The following is a 19,792-nucleotide window of genomic DNA, read 5'->3' on the forward strand; positions in this document are numbered from 1 at the left end:
GAATCACTCACCGACACGCGTGCCCCCCCCCCCCCCCCACCTCCGGCACCCCCCTGAGGACACGGATTCCCCTCTAAGCCTCGGGAAACCTGGAGAGGTCAAAAAGCGAGGGCGTTTTTGAGAACCCAGCCCTCGTGCCCTGCAGAGCGAGCCCACACTGGGCCCCCAAGGGAGCTCCGAGGGGAGAGAGGGACCGGAAGTTTCCACTCCCAATCCGCTTAGCTGCTGCCAGTGCTGCGGAGAGCGATCTTAACTTTGCTATTCTCCTCCAGGGCCTGGTAAAGCTGAGAGCAAGGGCAGAATGCAGTTAACGGATCCACGCGTGCACGGGGAAAACATCTATAGATGGGGAAAAAATGGACTCAAGCGAGCGTCGAAAGGCAGTAACGTGACCTAAAACAAAACATGGCCACGTATGCATCGTGATCAAAGATATAAAAAAACAAGTTACTTTTGTGTGTAATAACTTAACAAACACCGTAACCCAGTGACCACGTTGTCACCAATCCTTTGCCATAACGGAACTGCTAACAGCTCTGATTGAAGAAATGCGTATTGTTACATCTTATTTTAATTCAATGTGTATGTTTAACTGGGAATAACCGTTGCCATTGGTGACAGTGCACGTGTGTCCAAGTGCTAAAATCACACCTCCGCGGAATTATTTTTTTAAACATTTTGTATGCAGTGGATTTTAATTTATCATTGAATCTTAACCAAGCGGCACCAGTCAGGTGGCACCAGTCAGGTGGCACGTGCACAATGTTGCGTCACCCCTCTTGCGCAGTGATCTTCACGAATTTCCAGAGGGGGGGCAACTTTCGCCGATAAGACATCGTCAGTGTGAGGGCCGCCACACGTTTGACACCATTGGGGTTTGACTGCAGCACGATGATGATGATGGGGGTGGGGGTGTTTTCACATTTTGTGTATTGTTGGGGGCTGCACGTCAGGGGCTGCACAAAAGGCCAGTGAAGAACACTGCCTCAAGTGATGTCTATCAGAGGCAGCATTTTGCAAAAAGAAAATAAACTTAAGCGGAAAATTTTATGGAAGATGTGATAATATCCAGAACAAATATAATAACCCTTATCTGTGTTTGTTCTCGTGTGAGTGGGCCAACGGCTCGGTCACCCATTACAAACGTCGAGCGTCCCGTGGCTGAGCGTCAACACTGTGGATGCTTAATAAAGACACACCGGACCTACAGGAGATTAGGGCACGGCTGTAACGTAAATATTGTTCCCCCAAAATCACACAGGGCATCACGCTCGCAAACGATTTAGCCCGACCCCCACATTTCGACGCGTTCTCAGAAACTCAGCATTTGATTTGCGTAGTTTGTTTTTGTTGTATAGCATTTACATTACGGTGAATGTAACGCCCCTGATAGCTGCAGAAGTTATGGCCGAGTAACTTCGTAACTTCGTGCAACTCTTGCAGCACCAACAAAGCAGCTTGACATCCAACGTTGGTGCGAGCAACAACCAGAGCAGCTGAGCCACCAAAAAGGTCGTAATTACGACTTAATGGGGATGGGATGTGGTTCGGCAAACGAGGAGCTAAAACCCTGAAGCATCGCTAATGGCCGATGGGGGAGGGCGCCACCATTAGACGCAAACTTGTTGTGAGACCCCAGCCCAGACTTCAAACGTGACGCGCCGCTACGAAGCTGTCCACCGTTCTCCCTGAGGCTCGGGAAAACAAGAGCGCACGCACGTCTGCTGTGTCTCAGATTGAGCAAGAAAGTTGTCAAGAAGCTGAAGCGGTTGAGTTTCACCGAGGGACTCATAAAGCCAAAGCAAGAGGCCGACTTCCTGGGCCTTCTCAACCTCCCCGTGCGGGTGAGTGCATTTCCAGCGGAATATTTTCCAGGGCCACCCCCAGTCCTTAACCCTCCCAATCCGCTGCCCCCGTCCCCCCCCGTCCCCACACTCCTCACCAAACCCCATGCCTGAACAGCTCCAGGTGAAACATAGCCCTGTTGACCACCGTAAACAACGCAAGAGTCGTATGTCACCACCACCACCACGTGTAGGTGACACCGCTGTAGTACCCGCGCCCCGCTGGGTGTGCGGCGCTGACGCCAAGTAGAGGTGGCGGTGGCCACGGTACAGACCCCGATGGTAAAGGTCTTCATCGTGGGATGGCTTGAAACTACACGAACTACGACGTCTCCCGGTACGACATCTCCCGGTGCAGAAGTTGAAATCCACCAGTTCTGCTGGCGGTGGCCGGGTATTTAACTGAGGCTGCCAGGTTCACGGTTCAGTGCGCAAACCGTAGTCCATTACACACCGCAGATTTACCCACCGTTGCCACTACTTCCCCTCCCAGAGACGTCCTCCACACGTTTGTCACACACACACACTCGTCCCACTGCTGCAAAGGCGGTCACCACGAAGGCGCTGCTATGTTTCACGGACACAGTGTGCAGTAGTTTCACAGCAGTGGGCGATGTCGCCCTGTGCGTGGAGTCCTGATTGAGGCATTTGCGCCGCGGTGGCGAGACGTTAACTCCCTCGCCTGGTCTGCTCGAGTTTTCTCTCTCTCCCCGTGAGCTTCTATTCTGCGCCTCTTCTCTCATCACATGCACCGTCTCCCGTTTCTCGTTCCACTGCCTCCTCACATCCCTGCATCATCTCTGCCTCTTCTCAACACGCGCCCAAGCCGAGTCTCACCCCCTCCCCTCACTGACCACAAGACAATGTACGTATGTATGAATGTTGATCTTCTTTTGCAACGTACAAAGCCAACCGTGCTAATCGGAGGTGCTGGGTAAGGACAACAACATTACCCCCCCCCCCCCCCCACTTCTCCTGCTGTGCCTCCCAACGTCCATCTCGACATTCCCATCTCCGCCCTTCCAAGCGCTCGCTTTTACTTCCTCCACAGCGGTGCCCTCGTCCCTGGCGTCTGTGTGACCCACTGTGCCCCCCCCACTCCCAACCTGCCCGGCAGGACCTCGGCGCCCCGTACCACGCTGGCACCTACCGGCTGCTGCCACGCTCCAGCCGCTCCCACGTGACGGGAGAGTGCCGGCTGCACAGCGCCTTCCTCACCTGCCAGGTGCGTGGAGCGAAGCGCGAGAGGGATGTTGTCGCAACGATGCGGGGATCCTACGTTCAGGGGCGGTGACACGGCCAAATCACCTCGAGGTTTTTAAGACCGCAAGTGGCCCGAGGAGATCAAAACCTGCAAACCCCCCCCTTTCCCCCCATTGTTTCTTGCGTTGTTTGTAGACGCGGTGGTTAAACGTGGCACGTGTCACACACCGTGTCAAGCCACACGGCTTACCCCGTATTCTTGTGCAGGGAAATTGAGTTTTCAGATTAATGCGGTGTACCGGTCAACCCATACGGTTTACCCGTATTCTCGTACAAATTGTCTATTTGATTGTGTTTCTCTCCTTGTGATGGGACTTTGTAGAATGAACGTTGATATTTATAAGGACAGGGGATGACCAATAAGGTCTGAATGGGTCCGTAATAAGGTAGGGGCATTGCTAAGGGGTTGACAGGTATCTAGATGGATTAATTAATCTGCTTGCTCTACTGCCATCTCCTGGCTACCGCACAACGCAACGGGTTTAGAAGTCTCGAAAATCTGTGACTCAGCGGCCCATCCCTCCAGAGGCCTGGATAACGGGGCCAGCACCACCGCACCAAATAGAGAGCCGTCCCGTGGGACGTTAGCAGCAGTGGTCGTCCTACGGCGAGCCTGGATCCTGCCATGGGAATGAGGAATTTCCACCAATGGTTTAAGGCAGCCGATTGAAATGAGTACCGCCCCAATGCTCATTAGAGCGTGGAGACAAATTGACGCATCGGGCAGTCATCTCAGTCAGTCGACCCATGGCACCTGGGTCTGTCCCCGTGACCTCCTGCCAGCGGGCGTTCGACACTTCACGTGGCCTTAACGTGCACCTAACCTGGCACAAGCGCCGGGGTTACGTCACCACCACTTAGCGGCGAATGGCGGTTGTTGTTGTTGTTGTTGTTGGTCCCAATGCGTGGGAAGTGACAGCGGCTGTTTTGTTGGCTGCAACAGAGGGACAGCGCGCTGAGCCGGGAAGGGCTCGAGAGGGGCGCCTACGAGCACCTGCTCAACGAGTTTGTGGAGTACGAGCACAGCCTCACGGTGAGTGGTCTGCGTGCCTCCTGCGTGCCTTGCGTGCGTGTGACTGGCCGATTCGACCCTTCTTCTTGTCGTAGTCATCATCATCGTCGTCTCTCACCACCCCTCCCCCCCTTTTTGTAATTCGTCTCTGCCCCGTACGTAGCCATTGCGACAACAAGAGCGGCACAGAGCAGCATCGCAGGTCGTGCGCGTCCTTGTTGACAGAGCTCGTCCATTGGGAACTTACAAGGCTGGCTGAGCTTAGGGGTGGGGAAAGAGTGGAGGGGGGTGGTAAGTGGCTGACATGTGGGGGTGTCGCGTTGCCAAGATGTTAACTACCTCGCCTGCTGTGCAGGAGGTCGTGGGTCTGATCTCGACCCTGACGCCTGCTGTATATTTGGAGTTTGCGTGTCTCTCTCTCTCCCCGTGGTCGTGTGGATTTTTCTCCGCGTCCTCTGGGTTTTCCCTCCACGTTTAGCATCAACATCACGCGTTTAGAGTATTTGGCTGTTCTACATTTACACGATGATAAGCCACTTGGTTGAGCTATCATTTGTGGTAAATTTGCTTCTGAAAAAGAGCTACGTAGCTCAGGGGGCCTTAGCTGGTCAAATAAAAATAGTTTAGTTCCACAAGTTAACAAGGCGTGCGTCCTGGTAACACCGGGCCCATTAGAGTGGTTTAAATGAGGTTATTCGGCAAAAGGTCTCATTACGTCTCCCTGAACCGCAAAGGCCATTGGGTTCCACTCCTAGTTGAGTTGTCCTTCCGCCACACCTCCGTTGAGCACGGTGGGCTACGTACGGTGCGAAAAAGTCTCAACGTACATACACCCACACTCCTCTGCCTTAGCCCTCACCTCTGTGCATACCTGCCTATCCTTCCCAGTCAGACAGGCGTCATGCCGCCGGCGTATCCTGGCAGTGTTATTCCAGAGTTTAGTCCCAGAAAACAAACGCGGATTGCTGAGTGGGGGCATCATCGTGCGGTTCGCGATTGTAGCATTGTGCCTGCTGGGTATGGTGGGTTTACTTGCAAGTTGCGATTCGTCAGACGTCGTCATGCAAAAGCACATGTTGTGTATTTGTCAACAAAAAAGTCTCACTCAGTAAGAATGGGGTTTGAGATGTTTCGCAAATAATGTGAGATTTCTTTAGTTGTGGGAGGAATTCAGAATGGTTGTATAAAATCCACACAGAGACAACACTGGGACCCTTCATACGCGGGTCAGAGTGACACTTGCTGCACTGTCTCTTGTATGCATGTGTGTTGAACTTATTTCGCACCGTATGTAGCCAGCCGTGTTAATCGCAGGTGCGGGGGAAAGACAACAATCTAAACACTAAAGAGAGACTGCTGCCTTTTTGGTGGGTTTTTCACTCGCTATTATGTAATAATGTTAATATTTTGCTTGTTTACCCGGGAAAGCCTCACTGAGTCTATCGCACTAGGACGGGATGCTGCGAGTAGTTTGCAGGTAATTTTTGCAGCATAGGGATATTTGACCAATACCAGTTGTAATTGTGTGTTTTTACTTTGGGTGCAAACTGGAGAACGCGGTGGAAACTCGTGCATGACAGGGGAAGAGAACATAGCTGTTTGTGTTTAGTTTGTTTTCCTTCCCCCGCACCTCCAATTAGCACGGTTGGCTACGTACGGTGCGAAGGAAGTTCAACGTACATGCATACAAACGCCACGTAGAAAGATGCCTGACTTGTTAAATGAACCCAGGCCCTTCTTGATGTGAGGCAGGAGTTGTTACCGCTGCGCTACCCTGCCACCCACGGACGACGGCCTCCACGTCTCTGTACCTCGCCCGAGCCTGCCACCGCACATATTGCGCCTGTGTAGAAGTTTGGGAAATATCACTGTTTACAATATCACTGTTTAAAATTGCAGGTGGTGAAATATGACACAGAATATCGGATCCACCGATGAAAATTCACGTTTTACGCTCAGAATTTAACGCATCAAATTGCATGCGCGCAAACCCTCCTGCTTACGATTCGAAAGCAAAACTCGAATAAACCGTACCATCAACACGGGGTGAACGAGATAGAATTGATTGGAACCGCAATTTCGAATCGTGCCAATTCAAAGATATCGCTGGGGTCTGGGGCAGGGAGCGCCGTTACTTCCCAGCAGAATGCGCGTAGGGAATCGGAAATAATTCAGCACAAGCTCTCAGTCTGTACTCATTACACGAAGCTTTGGATCTCTTGTCAAAACGGCTTCATGGGCTCCTCATGATCGGCTACTCAGCCCAAGAAGTTTATATAATATTTAGTTTTGTTTTCGTGCAAGAAAAACACTTAAAATATACATTTAACACGCTACTGTATTTACTTTGAACCACAGAAAGGCTCCATCTGATGAAGTCTGGTGAGCGTATTGTGTACATTTAAAATCCCATTGATACGCTGTCTTGAGTTGGCAACATTCAGCAACATCAACAAACAGGTGAAGGGCTTTGTCTAAACAATCTTTAGAATGTAAAGTCAAGGGCGGACGCACGGCACGTGTTTTCACGGAAGGTGACTTGGCCATGGCAAAAACCTTGACACTCTCATCCAGTAGACATCCTCGTCGTGTGGAAACCAGATACACCACCAGAAGCACCTTTTTTAATGTTTTTCACCTCAGACGTAAAGGTTATTTCGCCATGCCAAAAAGCTTGACACTCTAATCCAGCAGACATCCTAATCGTGTGGAAACCAGATACGCCACCAGAAACACCTTTTAAAAATAAAAAAAGTGTTTTTCGTCTCGGATGTAAAAAAAAACCCCGCGTCGGACGATGTGTGGCGACGGCCACTAAGCGAAACGACGCGACGACATTTCCCTTTGCACGCCGCGTTGCCCTGCACAAACAAAGCGGCCGGCTCCCCCACCGGCTCTTAAGTAAAATATTTGTAACATCTGTGGCGCCCCGCGGTCTTCGGTGGAGGATGATGTCGCGCCGGCCGGCCCACTACTATTCCTAGACTCAATTTAAACCCAGGGGAGCAATCCGCAGTGGGGGGCATTGTTTTTTTTCGCGTTATTTTGTAAAAAAAAAATTGTATCCCTCCCCGCCGCCACCTGTACGCGTTTCTCTGGCCTTGTGAAGTAACAGGGCACGTTTAAAAGTGTTTGTGTTATATTGTGGTCGGTTAGTGGCCAAACCTGGATCGCGAACAATGGAAAACCCCAGCTATCACCGCTCTGAACCGTTTGCAGGCCAGTGCTGTCGTAACCCTCAGGGCTAGACCGCCACAGGGAGATGAATCAGGAAAGTTGTCATCGATTAGCAGAGAGACCTTGTCGTGATCGTCGTCTTCATCATCAGCGATGGCGCATCCCTCGCAGTATTGCAATGTCACTGTCTGTCCAGCTCTTGCCCGTGAGCTGATCTAATCGCTTCATTTCCGCAGGGGTCATCTTCCCGGGCGTGTTCTCTATTACTCGGTGTCCTAATTAAAACAAAAAATAGGGCACTAAGGCACAGCTCTTTAAAGTCAACAGTGTGATTTCCAAAAATTCAGCAAAAAAAATATTGGCTTTATGTATTTCTATTCATTTTTGCTTTGGCATATTATTTAAAATACATTTAAACTTTTACATTTTATTTTCAAATCTATGTTTGTATTTGTTTAGATTTTGAGCAGGAAAACCACAGTGGCTTCCAAGATGATTGGGGCCACCAAAGATGCAAAATCATGTAATTGGACAGGCACATAGAGTTAGGAGCTATGGTTTTCAAACTGGTGGTGTCAATGAAGGTGCATCACAGAGATGAAGAGAAGAATAGCCCTGGCAAAATGTATATTTCAGCAAATGGGATCTCGATTGAAAAAGAATAAATTATTAATGGCTACAAGAATTATAATACTACAGTGTAACATGTGCAGGTCTGTTCTCCGATGCGGATGTGAAGCTGGATGATTACAAAGACCCCACAGAGCAAACTAGAAGCAAGAGAAATGTGGTTATTAACTTAACAAGGATGTTAAAGATTTCATGGACAGACAAGATGAGTCACGTGTACTACGTAGAGCAGGTAAAAAGAGAAAATTAATAAGAATAATTAGAGAAAGGCTCGCTAGATTGTGTGGACATGTAATGAGAAAACAAGAGGCTGAATGTGATGTTTTCACTGGGAACATTGCAGGCGCCACAAGAAGCCGCAGAAGCCAGCGAGTTAAGTGACGCCATGAGCAGTTTGAACAACTGGATGCAACTGGGAGGATCTACTGGAAAGTTCTCGAGTAATATCATGGACAGAGATAAGTCGAAGGAAGACCATGATTGGGGACCTTAAGGAATATTGGGTAACTCACAAATGAGATATTTAACGGTGATAAAGGAAACGAAATGAAAAAAATACATTGCGAAAAATAAAATAAAACGAAAAAATTATTATTCGTTGTTTTATTTTATTTTTCTACCTACAGGAACCAATGAGTATAGATTCCTGCAGTCATGAAAGCTTCAAGTCACGATTGCGAATATAGTATGAGAGCGAGAGGCGCCAGAAAAAGTTAGGTACGCGTGCAAGTGGGCTGTGTTTTGGTTGAGCAGGGAATGAAAGAGGATGGGGGGGGGAGGGAGGGAACCGAGCTGTGTAGAGGAACAGAAAGGGGATTCCATGAAACGTGGAGGAGCAATGCTGACAACACTTTTGTGCCAAACAATATTTTAGCAAAATGGAAATTTTAGTCGGAGTAAAAAGAGACTTGTGAGGCTAAGGGAGGCAGTGAGAGGAACTTAGTGGACCTTTAGGATAAAGAAAGCTCAGTGATTTTTATCCATTAAATTTACGTTAGACAATGAAAATAATAAATAAGCCTTACCAATTAATTTTTTATCTAGCTGGAGTATAGTATCGTGAATTTTTTCGATTATTTTTACTTGCTAGCAACATCTTTTGTTATTGGTTTAATGTATTTCAATAAAAGCCTGGTGCAGACCACAAACCGCGATGCATGGAGGGGTTTACAGAAACTCCGTGGACAGAAGTCCCGAACTCTGTGCTCCTGGGGTTAGAGCAGGAAGGAGACTGGGCAGGGAACAACACGATTTTAATATATAAAGTATATTTTAATCTATCTAAACATTATTTTAAAGAAATGATTGGCAATGTAAAAAAAAGTTAGGATTCAAAAAATGTAGAAACAATATTTTTTTAAACATCTGGAAACGTTCCAACAATCATGTTCCACTAAACCGAGCTTGTCAATTGTTCTCCCGTGAGTTGGGTGAGATGACAATTGTTGCTCTGAGCCACTATTCTGTAGATTCCACGTGCGTATGATTGGTGTGTGTGTGATGGGTGTGTGATGTGTGTGTGTGATGTGTGTGTGTGATGTGTGATGGGTGTGTGTGTGTGATGGGTGTGTGATGTGTGTGCGTGATGTGTGTGTGTGATGTGTGTGTGATGGGTGTGTGATGTGTGTGTGTGATGTGTGTGATGTGTGATGGGTGTGATGTGTGATGGGTGTGTGTGTGTGATGTGTGTGATGTGTGTGTGATGGGAGTGTGATGTGTGTGTGATGGGTGTGTGATGTGTGTGTGCTGTGTGTGTGTGATGTGTGTAAAGGGTGTGTGTGTGATGTGTGTGTGTGTGATGGGTGTGTGTAAAGGGTGTGTGTGTGAGATATGTGTGTGTGATGGGTGATGTGTGTGTGATGTGTGTGTGTAAAGAGTGTGTGTATGTGTAAAGGGTGTGTGTGTGTGTGTGTGATGTGTGTGATGTGTTGTGTGATGTGTGTGTGATGTGTGTGTGATGTGTGTGTGTGATGTGTGTGATGTGCGTGTGTGATGTGTCTGATGTGTGTGATTGCATGATGTGTGTGTGAGTGATTGGTGTGTGTGTGTGATGGGTGTGTTATAGTTGTGTGTGGTGGATGTGTGTATGCTGGTTTGCGTGTATGTGATAGGTGTGTGTGATGCCACACGTGTGAGTGATGGGTGTATGTGTATTATGGGTTTATGTGCGTGTGTGATGGGTGTGTATGTGTGGTGGGTGGGTGTGTGATGCGTGTGTGATGGGTGTGTGTGTGTGGTGGGTGGGTGTGTGATGCGTGTGTGATGGGTGTGTGTGTGATGTGTGATGGGTGTGTCTTTAGCTCCCCATTGGTGCTGGAGCAGCTGTGGAGAGAGTGGAGAGTTTCCCATACCTGGGCAGTGTGCTTATGACCAGCTCCAGTTTGACAGCAGAGGTCTCACTCCGAATCAGTCGGGCGGCATTATCTTTTCATTGGCTGCGTAATGTTGCGTGGAAGCTACCTGGTCTGTCGCTCCGCACAAAGCTTTGGGTCTTCTCGGCCACAGTCATGCCCTCCCTTCTCTATGCTTGTGAAACGTGGACTCCTCTCATGGAACATCTGCGCTGGTTAGAAACATTCTCATCAGTGAGCTCCTCCGGCAGGCAAGGCTGCGTTGGCTGGGTCATGTAGCCCGCATGCCCAGCCACCGCATGCCCAAGCAGCTTCTAAACGGGCACGACATGGGCTGGAGAAGAGATGGACTGATGTGGTACGGGAGGATGTGGAGCTGAGTGGACTTGCCGAAGAGTGGTACCAGCGGTGTCAAGATCGGCCTCTGTGGAGGAGGCTCGTGAAGTACACTACTGGGCAGTTGGAGGCAGTCGCCTTCCAATAACTGAGGGCAGAGGAGCGATGCCCACAACAACGAACTTAGCGGCTAAAATACAGCAAGTCGGCACAGTAGGGGGTACAGCTGGTGCATCTACCAGTCATCTCAGTCAGTCAACCCATGGCACCAGCTCGGTCTGTCCCATGACCTCCTGTCAGTGAGCCTTTGGCACTTCACGTGACCTGAAAGTGCACCTGGCCTGGCACAGGCGCCGTGGTGACATCACCATCATTTAGTGGCGAATGGCGGGTATTGGTGATGGGTGTGTGTGTGTGATGGATGTGTGTGATGTGTGTGTGATGGGTGTGTGTGTGTGTTATGCCGTTGTTCTCCGAACAGAGTGGGCTGTGGTCGGGTGAGCTGGGAGAAGATGCCATGGCAGTGCTTTCCCAACATGCAACGCAGGTTGACCTTTCACCCCTGGAGCAGGCCATCATGTAAGTTATTCTTCAGGCAATTTGTCCATTTTAAATAGGCTATAATCTGTGCTTCCCAATGTGCTGGCACCACCATTTAACACATTGAAGGCTTTCGCGACCAGTATTATTCATAATAACGTTTTTTTTGGGGAACATTGCGTAAATATAAATGTGTCCTTAACCCACCACCACCTGACACAATCAATTAGCAAGGTTTGTCACGTAAACAGAACGTGCCAATTAGTTTCTACTTCAGCACACCGGTGTGTTGGAGGGTAAACCCACAATATTTACAATTTGAGTACGATGTTTTGCTGGTGATTAGAACCAGCTTCGTCAAGATATTTCACCGGCAAAATGTCGCGATTAAATTGTAACCCTTTTCGTTTTACTCTCCAACACACCGTTGTGTTTACATAGTAACTAATTGGCATGCTCTGTTAACGTGACAAACCTTACTAATTGGCTGTGTCAGGTGGTGGCGGGTTAATGACACATTTATATTTACGCGATCCAACCACAAAAAAAACAGTTTGTTATGAATGGCACCGCAATCATTAACAAAAAATCCTCATCGCGTTTCCCAATTGACCCGAGCGCTCCCCTCTGTCGCGATGGTCTCTCTCACCCCAAGGTGGTGGTTTGTGTACAGCGACCACCACAGCAGCAGCCCCATGTTGCCCGATTGCCTGATGCAGCTGCTCAAAACCCTGGAGGAGAAGTGGACGCTGTCGGAACAAGGTCGCAGCAGGCTGCTACCGGACCAGGTAACGACAGCGGAATGAGCGGCACGGGGGGGAAACGGAGGACATGCAGTTGACGCGATATCTACGGGATTTACCGTAGACCAGTGGTTCTCAACCGGGGGTACCTCGTATTGTCCAAGGGGGGTACGTGAGGTGATTTATAAATGTGTGAAATTATATCATACATGAGAGTTATCGGTAAATAACCATGTATGAACTGCCAATATAAAATAACTATGAATCCATATGGTAACCTATAACGATATAAAAGACCTTTCTAAACATCGTAAACAATGCGGGTTTCCAAGAGTAGCCAGCGAGCGTGAACACATTACAACGAGCCTGCAGAGCGTCCATTGATTTTGCAGTTACTCGTTAGTACACCTCACAAAATACATTTATTTCTGAGAACCATGGTTGGGTCAGGCAAGGGGCTACTCGGTTGAAACAAAATTCAACAAGGGGGGGGGGGGGGGGTAACAGTAGCCAACAAAATGGTTGAGAAACACTGATTTAAACGATGGCTAACCCTGGCTGTTGCGGGGCTGCCTTCACAGGGACCGCGGCTCCAAGACAGTTTCGTGAAGCTCATCTCGCAGAACCTGTGTGCGCTCCGAGAGCTGCACGGCAACTTCCCCCTCACAGACCCCGCGTCGCTGCCAAGTCTGCGCGACCTCCTGAGGTTCTTTTGTGTTTCTTTTTTTTGGTGTTTCCCCAATTTATATTTATTTTCTCACAAAGTGTTTCCATCCGAGGCCAATCGCTCAGGGCCAACAATGCCTGTTTGCCACTTGGCAAAGCTTTGCGGCTCTCTGGCACAGCGGCGGTACAATCTTTGGGCTATTCCAAACAGCACGTCCACATCCGCTGTTAGAAAAATGTTATTTTGTCTGGAGGGCTCCGGAGAGCTAACATTACCGAGCGTGTGCCGAGTTTGATGGCTTCAAACTGTCACTGATGACCGAACAAAAAAACACCAAAAGGTCTTTTCCATCACATTCACCCATTAGTCCAGGGGATAAGCGCTGGACAGGGGCCTCTATTTAATTCCTCGCGCCAGGAGGAATGCCAACCACGCTACCCCACTGCAAACGGCGCCCATAACCACAGCTTTTTACTATTTTATTTTACCAGGTAAGGCCCACCGAGCTATATACTGTAGCTCTTTTCAGATGTGACCTGGCTGTCACAAATGATAATCCAATCAGCGGCTTATCGTGTGGAAATTTAGAGCAGTCAAATGTGGAGGGTAAAAACTGGAGGACGCGGAGAAAAATCCACACGGCCACGGGGAGAGAGACACGCAAACTCTAGATGTACGGGATCGAACTCACGAACCCCTGTAAACCAGGCAAGGTAATTAACATCTCGCGACTGCGGCACCCAAATTGGTGTGTGATGTATGATAGTAGTTTTTTTTTATATTGGTGTGCATCTTTGTTTACCCTTAGGTTCCTGATACATCTGTTTGGATCTCCGCTGTATGAAAAGGAGCCCAGACAGCTTGGAGAGCCACACGGAGAGCTACAGGCCACAGTGGGGACAGCTCTGGAGGTACAAGGCGCGTAGTTAGGCACCCGCGTTAGCCAGGGGCGTTGACTGGGATACAGCCCAGCTAGTGTAGCAGCTGGGCACACATTTTATTAATCTCTCTGATATGAAGAAAGGCAATTGCCAGAAATATTGCCGTATAAAAGTACATATTATATATATCTTCCTGTATTGTGAAGTGTTAATGATGAATGTTAGAACCGGCGAGGTGATTCAGTGGTAGAGTGAGCGGCTCACAAATGGTAAGTTCCAACTTCAAATCCTGGTTGATGGTTGACTCAGACCATCATCCCTCTGGGGTCAATAAAAAGAAGTGCCACTTTGTGGGGAAGTCAATATTGCTTGTCCTTTGGATGGACTTGTCCCTACCATAGTAATGCAGAATTTGCACCCGTGGCTTCAGGCTTTGAGCAGCAAATCACTGTGACTACCCACAAACGTGTTGAGTTTTTGTTGGTTGTGCTTCTGCACCACTGCCAATGCAGCAGAACAACAACAACAACCTAATGTTCAATCTTGCACCTGTCCAACCGGGCTTCCAATCCAACCCCATCACTACTCAGCCAGGATACGAAAACAGCCCATTGAGGCAAACGTGTAAACACGGGCTTGTGTGCAAGCGTGATTTGGTAATGCAGCCCATCACATATATATGCATTTTGAACGTCTTTCATACTGTACGTAGCCAACCGTGGCTAATCGGTTGGTGGCAAATTCAGAGCGGCTGTCAGATGGAAACGCCGTTTCCTGCCATGAAGTACAGTCATTTCCACTCCTCGGCCACGACTGCCAACGGATGAGCACCGCCCAATGCTTATTTGAGCTCTAAGAATGAGTGCGTCGACTTGTTTTTGCCCCCGACATCGGCCAAGACAATTTGGTTGACTTATCTTGAAACTCATGAAGCGACTTGTCTGAACGTTTAATTCCCAATTAAGTTATACAGTTTTGCTACGCGCAAAGTGCCACCAAATGGTTTAGATTCACAGACGTGAGCACGGTAGTTCAATTAATACAACAGTGCGATGTAATATAGTACTGTTATGAAACCGTGTCATCCAGCGCTGCATGTACGGCAATTTAATTACAGCGCCTGCATTGAAAAGATGCTGACAAATTGGGATGGCAACACACAAAGGTTCTGTACATCCTAAGCAATAATTTTTCTGCAGAATATATGACCGTAATCACCTGGCTCTAAACACTTTCTTCTGCTTGATAGATTTTTTCGTTTAACGAGTTGCTCAGATGTTTATAAATGAGCTGTCTTCACACCGATAATACAACGATTTCCCACACCTCCGATCAACACAGTTCGCTACGTACGGTGAGAAAGAAGGCCAACATACAATCAGACGTACATTGATTGACACGCATGTTTAGTTTCATATTATAACCACAAACCATGGCGGCAGCAGCAGATGTGGATGCTTGAGACACAAATGGAAAATGTAAAAACTCTCCAATGTGCGACTGTGGTGGTCATCCAGAACACAACCATGAAACACTTTTTAAGACTCGATGCCCGATTCACAAATACGGAGGAGGAAACATCATCAAGGCGATGATGCACCACTCTGCTACTCCTGACGCAATCATCTGGCTCAACCACTTCATTGTAAAACTATAGCTGCTGTTCTTTCTCAGCATCAGCCATCGAACAAAGACGATCGCTGCATCGCGCGCTTTCAGATGCGCTTTTGCGGCCGTCTGGAATGCTCTTCTATACTATATTAGGAAGCAACTGGAGCTATGCACTGTTAGATATACATTGGAATCTCATGTCTTTCCAATTGCTTTTTGTGTTTAGTTTGTTTTCCTTCCTCCGTACCTACAATTAGCATGGATGGCTACTTACGGCGCAAAATAAGTTCAACATATTTCACTTAAAATGTGGCTGTGCAAGTGCCTTCATTCACTGTTGATACGGGCAAACATCCATGGCTTTTATTTACAAACCGGTAACAATTTTGAACTAATGGTATTAAAGCAGCGCGTTGCTTTGTGTGCTGTGCTGTGATCAGGAAGCGTCTGAACTCTGGTACAACAAGAAGAAAGAGCCGTTCCATGCACTGGAGGTAAAAAATAAAGTTGATTAAGATATTATCAGGCCACCTCCATACAAACTATTTAACGTGTAACGAATGTAGTTACATATATGCAGTATGAGTAAAACTCAAGAATAAAAACAATTGAATGTATCTTTATTATAATATAATAAAATACACCGTGGGCCCTGTTAAAACCCAAGCCTTCTTTAGCTGCATGACAACTGCAATCCCATATTTGGGCCTTGAAAGGTAAAAGCCCTGCAATTAGTTGCTTGGGTCACTGCTGGCGGAATATATTATTTTGGTTGCGTTTGGAAACGTAAATTGAAACGGTTCAAGAAAATGAAGAACTTCATTTGTGTTGTTATAACAGGCTGTATTCTCGCTAAGGTGGTGAGACGTTAACTGCCTCGCCTGGTAGAGAGAAGGTCGTGAGCTCGATCACGACCACGACGCCTGTAATTTAGATTTTGCATGTTCTCCCCACGGCCGTGAGGATTTTTGTTCGGGTCCTCCGGTTTTGCCCTCCGCATTTAGAATCAATGTGCGTTTAGAGTATTTGGCTGCTATACATTTCCACATGACAAGCCACTTCGTTGAGCTATCATTTCTGATAGCCAGGTCGCTTCTGAAAAAAAAGAGCTATTCAGCTCAGTGGGCCTTACCTGGCAAAATTTAAATAGTTTAAGTTTAGTCTAAAGTGGCGACGTTGTTGTGATGGCTTGCGCAGGGAGCCCAGGAGCAGGTGCTGGCCTACACTCGGCTGTGCGAGATCATCTGGACAGAGCTCAAGGAGAACGTGCCCAAGTACAGCCACGCCTTCGTCAGGTGGGCTCCCCGTCGACGCCGCGACACCGCACGGCAACACGAAATGTTCATGAACGGTGGCGAAGGTGCAGCCGTGCTCTTGCTTGCCATAGCAGCTAAATGCGCATGTTGATTCTAAATGGAGGGAAAAAACCGGGAGGACCCGGAGGAAAATTCATGCAACGACAGGAAGAACATGCAAACTCTAAATATACAGGCATCATCAGGGTCAAGATCGAACCCACGCACTCCTGTATACCTGGTGAGGTAGTTAACATCTCGCCACTGTGTCGAGATCTTGAGAGCTGCGCTCGAGAGGGTTATAGCCTTTCTTCCACACTGATCAGATGTCTTGGAAAAGGAGGGAAGCACCCACACTTAAACCCGACGTGCGCAACTTGCCGATCAACTGTATGTGCTCTTCCTATTTATACTGTTGGGTGGACAGAGTCGGCGAGATCTTAGAAAGTTGCCCCATTGTTTTAACTGCCGGTCTCACCATTACACCGTAGCAGTTTCTGGAATATTAATCATTTAGAATAGTTATGAAGGAAACCCTCACTTGGTCTAAAGCCCTTCGTAACAGGTCCATGCGTAGGGATGTTTTGCTAAATCTATGAATGATTGTTTGGCATGTAAACGATGTGTTTTCGGGTTGTTAGGCATGATGTCTGACGTTTCACTCCACGTGCTGGGAGCTTCATCAGGAAGTGAATTGTGTGTCAAGAAGCTGTCCGTGGATGGCTCCCACTCGTGGTTTTCCGGCAGCGTTTGTTTGAGTAGCCGCATGCTGCCGATGAGTCTTGGTTGAGCCAACCACTCCAGGGTTTGCCTCGTTGAACCAAATGCTCTGAAGTCGCTCCCAGGACATGGTGTGAAACATCGGACAACGTGCCAATCAACACGCGGCACAACCCGAAGACACATCAGAGAGTTGGACAGCACAAACCGTGAAATCCGATGCGGCGGTAAAAATGTATAGCAACCAAAATTTGTTAAAATGAAAATTGTGGAATCTGGCAGAAGGGCTCAATGGCACCATGCTCTTTAAATCCATAATAGAGCGGGTTTTTTTGGTTAGATCGCGTAAATAAAAATGTGTCGTTAAACCACCACCCGACACAGCCAACTAGTAGGGTTTGTCACGAAAATAAAACGTGCGCCAATTGGTTACTAGTTCAGCACACCGGTGTGTTGGAAAGTAAAGCAGTAAACATCGACCTACATTATCATCATCGTTAACGTGGGAACCTGTAATAAACCGCGAGCTTTTCATTTGAACATCGCCTGCAACGTGTCGACGGTCACGTGGCTCTGACTGTCGTGGAGCAGGGTGGTGCAGTCATTCACGTGTTGTTGTTGTTGTTGTTGTTCACGGTGTCCGTGTCCTCATCTGATGATGTATCTGCTCTTGGAAACGTTCAAAGCACATTAATTAATTATCCTCGTTTCTCCCCCCCCGCCCCTCCCCCCGCGCAGTTTGGTGGACGTCAGCTTTCAGAGTGTCTGGTACCAGAAAATGGAGAAAATGGTAAAGACAGCTTTACAGACTTCTTTATCATTTGCACACCTGTCAACCCCTTATTATTGCTAACCTTATTACGGATCAATTCAGACTTCATTGGTCACCCCGTGCCCTTATAAATCTCAACGTTCATCTTACAAAGTCCCATAACTAGGGAGAAATACAGGCAAATAGATACATTGTACAATAATACGCGTAAAGCGGATGGGTTGACAGGTATTTATTTGACATTAAAGCCTCGCACTTGGTTAGCCGAGTGAATTTATCTTTATCTTTCGAGACAGCCGACTCACGCGACGCATCACCCAAACCTCCACATAGATCAACTAAAACTACTCAAGTATTTTTTTATAATTTACCAGGTAAGGCCCACTGAGCTATGTAGCTATTTTTTAGAAGCCACGTCACCACAAACGATTGCTCAACGAAGTGGCTTACCATCACGTGCAAATTTATAGCGGTAGCCAAATATGGCACGGGCAACGCAGGGATTCTCTCGACCGCAGAGCTTAAAGCCAACGAATTGCCAGCGCTCGTGGCCCAGTAACAGGAGAGAAAGAGCGATGGCCCAAATGCGTCGTGGGCCCTTTATTAATAGCACGTGGAAATGTATAGCATCCAAATACTCTAAACGTATGTTGATTCTAAATGTGGAGGGGAAAAACCGGAGGACTCGGAGAAAAATAGATATGTCCGAACCTCCCTCATTGCCCTGCCTCTCATACAACGCACCACATCACCCGGGAGCGACCACTTCCGCAATATTCAATCACACGTTGGGAAGATAGTTCGGTGGGGGGGTCAATGGAAAATCAGCGGGACGCCCGTCACTTTGAACCGCTGCGTTACCCGGGAGTGACCGCTGCTCTCACAATGGCGACCGCTTCGCTTGTGCACGCGGCAGCTCGCGTGGGATGTGCAGACCATGCTGGGCCAGCTGAGCTCCTCGGAGGACTACCGGCTCGACGGGGAGACGGGAGAGATGCTGCACATCTTCCACTCGTCGCTGCACCAGCTCGCCCAGAACGCTGAGAAGCTCGGCCTCCGGTAAAACTCGCTTCACGGTGGGGTGGTAACAAGGGGTTGGTGGATCGCACCGATGTTCTGAAAAATCCCATCACCGTCGGCGTCGAGGAGGAGTCATAACCGTGGCTCGGCAGGGGAAGTGGGAAACAGCAAAGGTCTTTACTCGTGAGTGGGGAAACTACTTACAACTTTCCAAGGTTAATATTGTTATCTCCTTCACGATAGGGGGTGTTTGTTACGTGGTTTACATCAGCCTCCTATCCTATTTCTGCTACTCAAACTCATTTAGTAATCCCCCCACCCCAGTTTCTCGTCCTTGTCTGCTGCGTCACAGTTCACTGTGTCTGTGCCGTCATTTCTTGGGTTTGGCATCTCAGTTTCTTGAGTTACTCTCTCAGTTTCTTGGGTATTCCCCCCGAGGCTTTTCAGTCGGGGTCTCACCAAGTTGAACTCTTTGGGATTGACCAATAGAATGAAATGTGATATCGCACATGCAAACGTGCAACATTTTGCATCCAGTTACTCTATATTGAGCTTCTAATTCCGTCTTACGATAAATAATGTTTGTCGAATTCAGTGCAATGCTGCTTCTTCCACGCCGACACTCTCCAGAGCTGTGGTAGGGAATCTGCGGCACGTGTACTGGACATGGCCCATGACTTTGTTTCGTACAATCCGTGGCCACTCGGCCTTACCCCTTCCTAACGGCCCGCAAACGACTCAACCATCACCGCCACCATCCTAGCTGTAACGTATCGAGAACTACGGGGGAATATTTTCAAACCTGTCGACAACACTTGTATGTATGTTGAACTTATTTCACACCGTACGTGACCAAATCGTACTAATCGAAGGCGCGTTTATAATGTGTCACCGGCAAAGATTAGCCCTTGTTATTTTTCATGGTAAAAC

The 19,792-nt window shown here is 48.1% G+C and overlaps 1 protein-coding gene across 2 annotated transcripts in view; it reads left to right on the forward strand.

The window, feature by feature from the left end:
• The window catches only part of LOC133345090 (BAI1-associated protein 3-like), a 50,574-nt gene that overhangs the window by 12,431 nt on the left and 18,351 nt on the right, over nt 1–19,792 (forward strand). For both annotated transcript variants that reach the window (XM_061555558.1, XM_061555568.1), the window contains exons 8-18: nt 1,736–1,844; nt 2,962–3,069; nt 4,051–4,140; nt 11,095–11,192; nt 11,809–11,941; nt 12,478–12,602; nt 13,372–13,474; nt 15,496–15,549; nt 16,253–16,350; nt 17,809–17,860; nt 18,759–18,901. In XM_061555558.1, the coding sequence (XP_061411542.1) occupies nt 1,736–1,844; nt 2,962–3,069; nt 4,051–4,140; nt 11,095–11,192; nt 11,809–11,941; nt 12,478–12,602; nt 13,372–13,474; nt 15,496–15,549; nt 16,253–16,350; nt 17,809–17,860; nt 18,759–18,901 (1,113 nt within the window). The remainder of the gene's footprint in view (nt 1–1,735; nt 1,845–2,961; nt 3,070–4,050; nt 4,141–11,094; nt 11,193–11,808; nt 11,942–12,477; nt 12,603–13,371; nt 13,475–15,495; nt 15,550–16,252; nt 16,351–17,808; nt 17,861–18,758; nt 18,902–19,792) is intronic.

This window comes from Lethenteron reissneri, chromosome 3 (genome assembly GCF_015708825.2).
Source record: "Lethenteron reissneri isolate LAM-NWPU_2019-01 chromosome 3, ASM1570882v1, whole genome shotgun sequence".
Lineage (NCBI taxonomy): Eukaryota > Metazoa > Chordata > Hyperoartia > Petromyzontiformes > Petromyzontidae > Lethenteron > Lethenteron reissneri.